Source organism: Chrysemys picta, chromosome 3, assembly GCF_011386835.1.
Source record: "Chrysemys picta bellii isolate R12L10 chromosome 3, ASM1138683v2, whole genome shotgun sequence".
NCBI classification, from domain to species: domain Eukaryota; kingdom Metazoa; phylum Chordata; order Testudines; family Emydidae; genus Chrysemys; species Chrysemys picta.
Window position 1 is genome coordinate 146,376,513 of NC_088793.1, and position 12,860 is coordinate 146,389,372.

The 12,860-nt window shown below is 40.0% G+C and overlaps 1 protein-coding gene across 16 annotated transcripts in view; it reads left to right on the forward strand.

Annotated features, from left to right (window-relative positions):
• Positions 1-12,860, forward strand: part of LTBP1 (latent transforming growth factor beta binding protein 1) — a 333,039-nt gene that overhangs the window by 293,680 nt on the left and 26,499 nt on the right. For all 16 annotated transcript variants that reach the window (XM_008174460.4, XM_008174437.4, XM_042848435.2 and 13 more), the window contains 2 exons: positions 2,125-2,265; positions 4,651-4,821. In XM_008174460.4, coding sequence (XP_008172682.2) covers positions 2,125-2,265; positions 4,651-4,821 — 312 coding nt within the window. The remainder of the gene's footprint in view (positions 1-2,124; positions 2,266-4,650; positions 4,822-12,860) is intronic.

The following is a 12,860-nucleotide window of genomic DNA, read 5'->3' on the forward strand; positions in this document are numbered from 1 at the left end:
AAATGAACTGGAGCTCAGCAGTTTCTCTTTGGAGTCTGGTCCTGAAGTTTTTTTGCTGTAAGATGGCTACCTTTACATCTGCTATTGTGTGGCCAGGGAGGTTGAAGTGATCTACAACCCATCCTGGACAATGATCCCTCACTTTCACAGACCTTGGGAGGCAGGCCAGTCCTCGCCCACAGACAACCCGCCAACCTTATTCTCACCAGCAACCACGCACCGCACCATAACTCTAACTCAGGAACCAACCCATGCAACAAACCTCGATGCCAACTCTGCCACATATCTACACCAGCAACACCATCACAGGACCTAACCAGATCAGCTACAACATCACCGGCTCATTCACCTGCACGTCCACCAACGTTATATATGCCATCATGTGCCAGCTATGCCCCTCTGCTATGTACATTGGCCAAGCTGGACAGTCACTATGCAAGAGGATAAATGGACACAAGTCAGATATCAGGAATGGCAATATACAAAAACCTGTATGAGAACACTTCAACCTCCCTGGCCACACAATAGCAGATGTAAAGGTAGCCATCTTACAGCAAATGCTCCAATACTTCTGTTAGTCTTAAAGGTGCCACCGGACCCTCTGTTGCTTTTTATGTGATCAGCAGAGTTATGCAGTAAACATGCAAGGCTGAAATGTGGTAGTTATCCAGAGCTCATAGTAATGGAAGCACTGAGCTTCCTGTACTCCTGTAGCATCTTTTTAAGGGGTGCAGCATGCTCCCCCTTTCTCCTGCATGGCTGGCCAGCTCTCCTGAAGGACGAATGGAGGTGGAAGATAGAACCATGACTCTGCCTACTCCCTCCCTTCTTTTTAGCAAATTGCTCTCAGGGGCTTGCATGTCAACAACAGCTCCCCAGAGAATAGGAGCTACTAATCCAAGTGGCCTTTGTGTGCAATGCACAAGGTGACAGGAAACTACTCCCTTTTTCCACATACAGTGCTGCTTCAATCTACCGGGTACAATCTAGCTTTCTGTTCTTTGTACACAAATCAGGCACTGAATGTAGGGTGACCAGACAGCAAGTGTAAAAAATCGGGACAGGGGATGGGGGGTAATGGGTGCCTATATAAAAAAAAAAAAGCCCTCAAAATTGGGATTGTCCCTATAAAATTGGGACATCTGGTCACCCTAACTGAATGGCTGCATGCTTTATCCCACTTTAACTTTGGTAAGTGTGCAGGTTTTAATACAGTAAATTGAATTAACACTATGATTTTTATTAAGTACAGATTTCTCCACAAAGAGTTAATATGCAATGTGGAATTACAATTCAGGTCACTGATGTAACATAAGCACGTTCCTTTTAGTCTGCAGAACCTCTTAGTCCTTTATGCTTGCCATTTGATTGAAACTTATTCATAAGTGTGACCCTGACTTTTGCTGCTTAAGTGGAAAACCATATAGACTATGCAGAATAACATAATGAAAGGAAGTAATTTTTGAAACCACAATAAGAGAGCCTTTCACCTGGGGTTTCTAAGACTACCCTCTACAAAGATATTTGCTTTTCTGATTTAATGTCATTTAAGAAAAACAGCCTACTGTTTCCCTAGGGCTAAATTCTTGCTTTTCCTCTCTAAGCCAAGCTTACGAGGAGTAGAGCTGTGGTGGCCAAAAAGGAAGATCCCTTTCTCTCTGCAGAGGTACTGAGGGACCTTTGGCAGGGTGCTCATCAATGGTCCTTACTGCTACTGAATAAAAGAGCAGCATGCAGGCACTCTCTCCAGAATCTCCTATGGATTCAGCTGGCATACACAGGAAGTAGTGTGGGCATGTCTAGGGACACACCCACCTGGGCCTGTGAAGCGCTGCCACATGTGTTAATCAAGAGGCTGCTCAGTTCTTGAGTGCAGTAGGTCAGCATCCTGCCTCTCTCCTGTATGGGTGCTCTGAGTAGGGTGAAGATGTTACCTGACTCCTATTCCTCCATGTGGGCATAGATGCAAGCAGAATTTTTCCCTGTGTAAAATTTGTATTTGGGCTAATTCAAAGGTGGCACTGGGGGAAATCTGTTCTTAATTTAAGAATTTGCAGGCATTAATTTACACAATGCAACTTCTTTGATGTTGACTTTTCTTGGTGCATTTCTTCCCTTTTAAAGATACAGATGAATGTCAGGACCCAAACAGCTGTGTGGATGGCCAGTGCATTAACACTGAAGGATCTTACAACTGTTTCTGTACCCATCCGATGGTTCTGGATGCCACAGAAAAGCGATGTATCAGACCAACAGATTCAAATGGTATGCTCCATTATTTGCATTATACTGTTCCTGTACAGGATCAACAACTGACACTATTGACCATGAGGTGTTGTAGATATGGCTGCAGACCCTACCAATGGTAGACAGGGTCACTCTTGGGTGGCTCTGCTCCATTCTGAGGAAATCTCAGATGGTAGTCTTGCGCAGTTTTTTATCTATGCTGAGGACACATTCGTGTGATTCCACAGGGTTCCATCTTGTCACCCCAGTGTGTATATGGGACCATTGGGACTGTTAATGAGTAAGCTTGGTTTGAGGTATTTTCAATATGCTGATGATACCCAGCTCTGTATCTCTATCTGTTCCAACCTTGAATGTGAAGTGACCCAGCCTGCCCAGTATCTCACTGAAATTGGGACTTGGGTGAGGGATAGCTGGCTAAGACTCAATCCAGACAAAATAGAGATTGTGCTTTTACAATAGAGGAAAGATATAGGAGTAAATAGTGGGAATTATATCTGTGCTTCTGATTACTTAATGGGATATGTCCCTCATTTGTCTCTCAGCTTTGTAACTGTAGGAAGTTTATTTAGGGTACACTCAGTTCATTTTTTCAAGCTTTTCTCCACAACAAAGAGGGTTAAAAGCTTGCTACTTTTTTAATGAAAGCTGAGAATCTCAAGCAAACTCTTAATTCCAGCAGCTGGGAATTTAAGAAAAACTCCAAATATTCTAAGACTCATGATAAAATCGAAAGAGTTGGCAACACTAACTATGGAATTCTGCATCATACACATTTTTAGAAATGTTAAAACATTTTATTAATAATGGTGTGTATAGCAATGAATTCAAGCCTCTGTTCCGTGCAGCCAATGAAGAATTTAACCATCCAAGAGGTGTCCATAATAGGGGGTACTAGTGCGGATTGATTAAACATTTTATTTTATGTGGATCATACAATAAACCTCTATAAACCCTTACCTAAAACTCAGCCAGACAGTGGTGTTTTAACTAAACAAACTATGGACAAGATTGTGTTGGGCCCCTGCATGGATGTGCAAGGAGGGGAGAAGGCACAAGGGTCTCCAGACAATGCATGCACTAGGGCTAGCAGAAGAACAATCTTTGTACTCAGGAAGTTCATAGTGTTCCTGCTTTTTATCTGTTGGCACTAGCCTCTCTAAAGTAGAGAGGGAGGAAACAGAGCAACAGTACAGCCGCATTCTCTGCCACCAGCATGCAGAGTTTATGTATAGATGGATTGTACTTGCACCTTTCTTCCCACTCTCCTTTCAGCTCTCTGGAGCTCTGGGAGGCAATGTGCAGTGTCTTAAAGTGTCTAATTCTATCATTTGAAGCGTCTGGCTACATGAGCTGTAAAAACGGATCTAAACTCAGGTAAACCTCATGCTTTCAGAATACCACATTTTCCTTGTGAGTTGGGATTCAATCCTATGATTTCACATGTAGTGTGTGTAGTTGAAGTTGTATTGTTACGCCATGTAACAAATGCAGTTACTACAGCTCACCAGAGGATGACAATTCCATTTCATGACAACTTTTGTGGTTTCAACATTTGTTTTCATTCTGCATTGGAACAAAATTGAACCATTCAAATATTTTCACAAGAGAAAAATATCAGTTTTCTAAGCCAAAAAGTCACCTTTTCTATTTGGGTTTATTTCTGGGTGGCTGTGGTCAACAGTGATCAGAGAGCCCTGGAACTCAGAAGCCTTCCTGTCAAAAACTTAATTGAAACCAATATGTCCCCACAAAACATTTTAGCATTGACAAAACAGCATATTTTGACAAAAATAGTGTGTCAAAAATATTCCACCCATCTCTAGTGGACAGACTTCTAAAAAGGTCTTACTGATACAACCTTTATCCCAGGGTAAGGAAATCCAAGTTCATGTATTTTAGGGTTCACTCCTTGGATGGGATTTCCAAAGCACTTAGTGTTGACCTAACTCTGCTCCCACAGAAGTCAGTGGAAGTTCCAATAGGAGCAGAGCTAAGTCAATGCTGAGCACTTTGGAAAAATCCCACTTCCTGACAAAGAATTTCAGAAGTGGCTAGGAATTCAGTGTCCCATTCTTGGGTGCCTAGCTTGAGAATCTTTAAAGAAGCCTGTTTTTCCGAGAGTAGGTACTGAACAGTTTCTGAATACCAAACCCCTTTCAGATTTCTCAAGTTGTACAGTCAACATTTGAGCCACTCCAAATCACTAGTCATAATCACTTGGTTATAATTTCTAAGTTAAACATTTGAATTCATTAGTAAATCCATCCAACTTTGGTTTTATGTAAAGCAATAATGTTAGATTATTCTTGTAACCTTTGTTTAGATAACACTGTATTTTACCAATGTCTTTGAAATATTAAGAGCATTGTGGTAATGATGTAATACTGACTTCTTTTTCAGAACAAACTGAAGAAACTGAAGTCTACCAAGATCTTTGCTGGCAACATCTGAGTGAGAATTTAGTTTGTAGCCGGCCTCTGGTTGGAAAGCAGACTACATACACTGAGTGCTGCTGCTTATATGGTGAGGCCTGGGGCATGCAGTGTGCACTCTGTCCCATGAAGGACTCAGGTAAGGAAATGTAAATTTCAGTTCCTAAGATGATTTTTAGAACCAGTAGTCATTTTAATCTCTTGCCCTGTATTCTCAATACCTGAGTTAATAGCATAAAAAAGAAAAAGGAAATTGGCTGTCCATAAACCAGTGCTGCTAAATGGAAATAACTAAAGTCCAGTTTTTCAAAAGTGACCTCTAATTTTTGCTGCCCCAGTTTTAAAAACACTTGGGCCTGACTTTCAGAGGTGTTGAGTGTGATGGGTTTGGTCACAGACACACCCTTGGGACTGTCACCTGACGTGCTGAGATTACATCTGAGCCTCCCTGCCAGCTTGAGACTCCAGAACCCTGCCTTGTTGAGCCAGACAGGCTAGCTGGCTGCAACACAGGCCCTGGTCTGGTCCATGCCCCCAAAGCTGCAGACTTTAACCAAAAACCACTCAGCAGGTCACCTCTTTCCAGCACCCAGACACCCAGCTCCCAAAGGGATCCAAACCCCAAATAAATCCATTTTACTCTGTATAAAGCTTATACAGGGTAAACTCATAAATTATCCGCCCTCTATAACACTGATAGAGAGATATGCACAGTTGTTTGCTTCACCAGGTATTAATCACTTACTCTGGGTTAATTAATAAACAAAAGTGATTTTATTAAGTATAAATAGTAGAATTTAAGTGGTTTCAAGTAATAACAGACAAAGTAAGTTACCAGCAAAATAAAACAAAACATGCAAGTCTAAGCCTAATACATTAAGAAACTGAATACAGGTAAATCTCGGCCTCAGAGATGTTCCAATAAGCTTCTTTCACAGAATAGACTCCTTTCTAGTTTGGGCCCATTCCTTTCCCCGGTACAGTTCTTGTTAGTGCCAGCTCAGGTGGTAACTAGGGGTTTTCTCATGACTGCAGCTCCCTTTGTTCTGTTCCACCCCCTTTTATAGCTTTGTCACAAGGCGGGAATCTTTTGTCTCTCTGGGTCCCCACCCCTCCTCCTAAATGGAAAAGCACCAGGTTTAAGATGGATTCCAGTACCAGGTGACATGGTCACATGTCCTCCATTCCCCCCAAGCCTCCATTCTTTCTGGCCTAACTCACAGGAACACAGGAAGGTTTACAAGTAAACAGAGCCATTTACAACCAATTGTTCTAGTTAATGGGAGCCATCAAGATTCTAAACCACCATTAATGGCCCCCACTTTTCATAATTACAATAGGACCTCAGAGTTAACTTCATACCGTATTTCTAGTTTTAGATACAAGAATGATATATACATACAAATAGGATGAACACACTCAGTAGATTATAAGCTTTGTAATGATACCTTAGAAGAGACCTTTTGCATAAAGCATATTCCAGTTACATTATATTCACATTCCAAGCATATTTTCATAGAGCATATGGAGTGCAACGTCACATTGAGTATCAATCATTCTCATTCATTTCAGTTGTAATTGTGGGTGATTAGCACCTCTAAAACTCAGGCTTTACTTTTTTTTATTGGCATTCTGAAAATTAGAGACATTTCAGAAAATGTAGGCCTGATACATTTTGCTCATTAGTATTACAGAGGAAAATTCAGAGTAGGTTTATTTTCTTGTTATATGCTAACATATAATAAATATTTAGAAAGAAATATACTTCTTATTGTGGTCTGGGCTAAGATTAAGGATTAATAGACTAGAGGAAAAGTATTGTTCATACAGTGCAGCCAATTGAAAAAAGTACCAGAGTAAGAAGTTGTTTTTCATCTGTTAACTTGGCAAGTTTCCTCAATAGCCCTGCTGGACTGCTTTGCTTTTCAGTGAATGATTTTTGTGAAAGAAGAGTTCGTCATTTCAGAAAGTTACTTTTATTTTATAGTTTTAAAATTTCTGTCCCTCTATGGCAGATGATGTAGCCTGTTCTTTCTCTCTCTCTCTTGCCATATATGTGTGTGTGTTTGTGTGTATACATACACACATATATGAATTTTACCTTTTACATAAATATTATGGATTTTAATAACTCATTTTTTGCATATATAGAGATAGAGCAATTATATCTTCTACTAGACTGTCTACAAAGGGACATATTGACATGATAATGAAATATTACTAAAGGTATTGTGTAGAATAATTAGCCCTACAGAAGAATAAGTCTTGGTCATTTAAGATAGATAAGGAAGCCTGTTAGGGGAGAAAGAAATGGGGTATTGCTATGGATTAAGGAAATGCATGCTCCCAGGGAATATTGCCTAATGCTATTGAAATTTTTGGAGTATTAGCTAGCTGACATTGATAGTTGAAAACGAATGTGTTTGTCTTATTATTTCAAAAGTGGACATTATTTCGAAAAAAGATTGTTTTGTGTAAGGACAGAAAATTCTTTTTATTAATATGACTGGAAGCTAAACGGGTATGGGGAGAAGTCTCTGGTTATACACAGACCTCTTTCTGGGACTTGTGGCCTGAACACAGATCTGTTAGAGCAGCAGAGTTTTAAGCTGTGAGAGAAGAGATGCAATTTTATTAGATGAAAATGAGGTGATAAGTAATAGCTGATATGGACTTGTCAATAATAAATCATGCCAAACCAACCTAATTTCTTTCTTCGACAGAGTAACTAGCCTAGTGGATAAGGGGAACATAGTAGATGTGAGTTAAGTAAGGCTGGACTTAAGTAAGGCTTTGGACACTTTCCCATATGATATTCTCATAAGCAAACAAGAGAAATATGGTCTAAATAAAATTACTCTAATGTGGTTGCACAACTGGTGGAAAGACTACTCAAAGTGTAGTTATCAATGGTTCTCTGTCAAACTGGGAGGATATATTGAGTCTGGGCCCATAGATGTCTGTCCTGGGTCTGGTACTTTGCAATATTTTTATTCATGACTTGGATAATGGAGTGGAGAGTGTGCTTATAAAATTTGCAGCTGACTCCGAGCAGAGAGGGGTTGCAAGCACTTTGGAAGACAGCATTAGAATTCAAAATTCTAGATAAATTGGAGAATTGGTCTGAAGTCAATAAGATGAAATTCAATAAAGACAAGTGCAAAGTGCTGCATTTAGGAAGGGAAAGTCAAATGCACAAATACAAAATGGGGAATAACTGGCTAGGCAGTAGTACTGCTGAAAAGGATCTGGGGGGGAATAGTGGATCACAAATTGAATATGAGTCAACAGTTTGCTGCTGCTGGAAAAAAGGCGAACGTCATTCTGGGATGTGGTAATAGGAGTATTGTATGTAAGACATGGGAAGTAATTGTTCCTCTCTACTCAACACTGGTGAGTCCTCAGCTGGAATACTGAATCCAGTTTTGGGCACCACATTTTAAGAAAGATGTAAATACATTTGAGAGAGTCCAGAGGAGATCAACAAAAATAATAAGAGGTTTAGAAAACTTGACCTATTAGGAAAGGTGAACTGGGCATGTTTAATCTAGAGAAGAGAAGGCTGAGGGAGAACACAGTCTTCAAATATGTAAAGAGGACAGTCATCATTTGTTCTCCATGTTTACAGAGGGTGGTAAGACAAGAAGTAGTTTGATTAGTTTGCAGAAAGGGCGATTTAGGTTAGATATTAGGAAAAACTTTCTAACTGTTACCCAAGGAATTTGTGTAATTCCCATAGCTGGAGGTTTTTAAGAACAGGTTAGACAAATATCTGTCAGGGATGGTTTAGATATACTTGGTTCTGCCTCAGCATGGTGAGGGGAGAGATGCACAAGAGGGTCCTTCCAGCCCTACATGTCTGTGACGCTATGATTTCATGCCATGCCATACATAGGTAATATTTCAGTATTTTGTAATTTAGGCCTGGTGCACACACAATTTTTGTACCAGCATAACTGTGTTGGCTGGCGGGAGAGGTGGTAATGTTTTACCAGCATAGTTATACCAGTCCAATCTCTAGTGTGGACACAGTTTTATACCAGTATAAAGGTGCCTTTTACTGGTTTAGCTTATTCCCCTTCCTGTATAAGCTATCCCTGTATAAGCACTTTTCTACTGATATATAACTTTTTCCACTGTATGGGGTTGCATCATTTTAATCATACCATTATAGTTAAAGTGATACAGTTTTTGTGTGTAGACAAGATCTCAGTGTTCTGAAGTATTAGCCCAGGTGTGTTTGTTTCTACTTATGTTTTATTTTTTAGAATTTACTCACAATGGCCTTGAACAGCAAAGCTCTTAAGCACATGCATAACTTCACTTGTTGTAGTAGCTACCCATGTGCTTATGTGCTCTGGAAGATCAGGACCTATTTCTGCAAGACTACAAATAAAATCTGATTTTTGAATTGGCTGACTGGGGTAATTGTTGGCTGCTACCCCCAAATAGTGTGTGAAGTACATTGGCTTCCCAGACAAGAGTAAAAAGGGAGTAGGGGGATTGTTTCAGAAAGGAAATTGCAGCCTTCTCCATGTCTTGTAAGCCAAGCAATGTCACAGAACGTCTGCTGCGGGCAATTCTGGGCATTGGAAGAGTTGGCGACTCTGGGTAAGAGGTGCTTTTACACTTGCCCTCAAAAGCATGAGATTCACCCACTGATCGATTACTAAACTTACTAGGTATCAAATTAATGGTTAACAGAACTGTCTGTTTAGTATAGTTAAAATAAGACTGGGATAAAACCCTGGTAAGCATACAGTAGAGAAGAGTCCAGCACTGGCTGAGGGCCAGATGAAATGATCTAATAGGCCTTTCAGTCTCTAATTTCTGCAATTCTGTGATAAATAACTGAAAAGTATCAATTTCCAATCTAGCAGAAAAGTAACCAGAAGCCTGGTCTGCAGAGTTTGATTGCAAATCCATACAAAGAATCCTGGTACAGGAGCAACCAGGGATTGAATCTTTCATCAGGAAGGTGGTTGAGTGCATTTCTGAAGTGACACAGAGGAGGGTTAGCCAAGTGGCCCTAATGCAGCAAATTCTATTCATGTGATTAAATTTCAACATGTATGTAGTCTCATTAAAATTAAGCACATGTGAAGATGTTTGAATATCAGGGCCTTTGTGCATTTGGATAGTCTTTCTGGGGGCGACAGAAATATGCTAAAAGGATAGCTAAACTGTCAGCCAAGAGAGAATCAGCATAAAAAGTGTGGAAATGGCAGTTCTAAATTAAGTGGTAGTATAAATCCAAGGTTCCCCTTTGCACCAGTCCTGTCTGGGGAGGGTTGGAGCCCCTGAGTGTAACCCTTTAATTGGGGATTGTAGTACCATTGCTGTCACTTGAACACCCCCCCCCCCTCGTGGCTGGGGTGCTGTTACAGTGCCTTACCCATGTTTCCCTTTCTTCAGGGCTCCTTAAACAAAACTCCACCCAGTCTTGCTCAATCACAGCCCTTCTTGGGGGTCTGGGTGTTTTATTAAATTAACAAAGTTCCCAAAAACAAACACAAAAGAAATCATCCACCCAGCCTTAAGCTGGGCACAGCCCCTCTCTTCCCTAAAGAACTATCACTTCCTTAGGGATCACTGCAGGGCACCCTCTTTCCCTACAACTTTACTCTGCAGTTCCCTTGCAGTAGGAAATACCATCCCCTGTAGCTTCCTGCTGCCTTTTATATTAAAACCACCTGATTCCTCTCAGGTGGGGCTCATCTTGTAATCAAGGCTGGCTTAGCCCCAGGTTCTCCAGCCTGTGGGCAAGCCACCCTGTTACAAGGCTGATCCATGGACGAAGAGAACCAGCAAAAGAAGCGGTGTGTGTGTGTGTGTGTGTGTGCGCGTGTGCGCGCACACACATATTTATAAAGTAAAATGATCATTAAAGATCGATAAGGGAGAAGTAATGTTTAATTATCTTTTATAGGTCATGATTTTGAGTTCAATTTATGTGTTGGTTTAAAATAGAAAATAGGAACGAATAATGCTTCATGACATTTGGAAGCATTTTGTTGATTCCAGTGAGAACCTTTGAATGCTCTTTGGCTTACATGGAATAATTGTTGTTGGTTTCACCTTTACTATGTAGATACTACCTGCTTTTTATAAATAATCAAGGAGCAATCTAATTATTACCAGCAGCTAATAGAACACAATGTACAATGTGCCTGCTAATAAAAGCATATAACATTGAGATTCAGTATTTGCCTACAGATGGCCCACAAAGAAGGGCTGTGCCTCTCTTTTAAATGCATTTTTAAAATATTTTAAAATACTAAATTCTTTTTCAACGGTTGGGCTCAATGGGTTTACTCACTTACATGGGGAAAGCTCCTATTGACTTTCCTGGAGGTTGAATCTTTATAACGGAGGGCAGAAATTAGGCCCAGTATGTCAATAGGAACAGATGGGCCATCAGCATGGTGCAGTAAAGTATAAAATTAAATGTAAACTATCAGGCAAACTATTGTGATTTCACCAAAAATAACAATCTGATTGACCAGTTGTTGTGGCAAAAAGATTTCTGATATACTGTGAAACCTGGGAAGCAAGATATAATATACTGGCTTTGTATATAATACGTGTTTCTCCTTGCTGACATTGCCTCCACAGTTACCTTCTAGGAATCACATTGCTGCCAAATTTTTTGGAGTAGTTATGATGGTGGTTAGGGGCCTGTATATGTCACTGAATCTGTAACTTTATAAAAAAAAGCTTGCCCCCATAACAGTTCCCACTTCCTCTCTCTCTCTCTCTGCCAGATATTGTTGTCTAGGAAACTTTCTTTCCTTCTATGTTGTTTTGGGTTTTTGTAATAGAAAAGAAAAAGTAGTGTGACTACTGTGTGTGAAAAAATGTCAAATGAGGGCTTATCCTTAAATGAACTTCCACAATGATCTCTAAGAGCTGCAAATGAAGATTTAGACTTAATTTCATGTTTTTAAAAACCCTCTTTGCTAAGCTCCATCAGGCTGGCTCTCAAAATCTTTTTTCCTCTAATCAAGAAATAGCCAGTGCAGGTTCTCTCAAATAATATAGTTACCACATTGCTACTTGAACAGACAGGGAAGACTTCAGTTTGGACTGCCTCTCCGCTGGCAGGAGTGAGAGACTTTCTGGCAGACCATCTCGTTCAGAAAGAAGCATACCAACTCAAATAGTCATTTAAACCATCAGGGGTGAATCATATATTTATGGGTCAGCCAGACTGGGACTAGTTTTGTACAAGTCAGAACAGGAGTTGGCTTGAGGGACTGCTCAAGAGCACTTCGGAGCCCAGGTATCTTTATTTTGTACTAGACAAATTCTTCTATATGCCTTTCTTCCATGTCCTCTTATCTATTACTGTTGGTGTCTCTACACAAGAAGCCTTGAGTTCATTTATCAGTTATGAAGGATGACTCTTTTCATTCCATTGAAAACTAATTCTTTCCAATTAAATGTGTTAAGTGAATACAGTTTACTTATGTGAATTTTAATAAGCACTGAAGGAATGGGTAGGATATTTGTCTTCATTTGAAACCATGAGCCATGTTTTGATCCCAAATGGAATTGGTTTTTTGGCACTATTATATTTTTCCTTGTGGAGCAAAGAATGTGAAAATAAAAGCCTTGCTTTTATCATGTAAGAACAATTACAGATAGAAACCCAAACCTTGGGAGGCATTCACCATTTCAGGAACATTTACCAGGGAAAACTTAGAGCTGAGTGAACTGAATGAATGAATCATTTGACATGTCTTCAGTCTGCAACACTTAAAAGTGATATCATTGGCTCAGGAGAGAACTTTCACACTTCTAGGCCAGACGGTCATAGGTTTAAGTCCTGACTTGGGGACCTGGAGTTGCTCCTTTGTCAAATACCTTATACATTGTGTTGGCCAGATTTACTACTGTAGCAGTATGCATATTTCTATTGTTGGGGCACCCTGAAGATTTGTAACATATGTTAAGGAGGATCTGAGGGTGGGGGAAGCATTATCACCAGAACATTTTTATGATAAAATTGGTAGATCATAGAATGATCATTCAGTGACCTGCAGTTTCTTTTTTCCTTATATCATCCTTGTATCTGAGCTTATAGATGACAGACATAAGAGTAAATATTGGGCTGTCTGAACAGAGTTGCAGCCATTTGTCCGACAGTTTTAAAAATGGTTATAAAGTGAACTCATA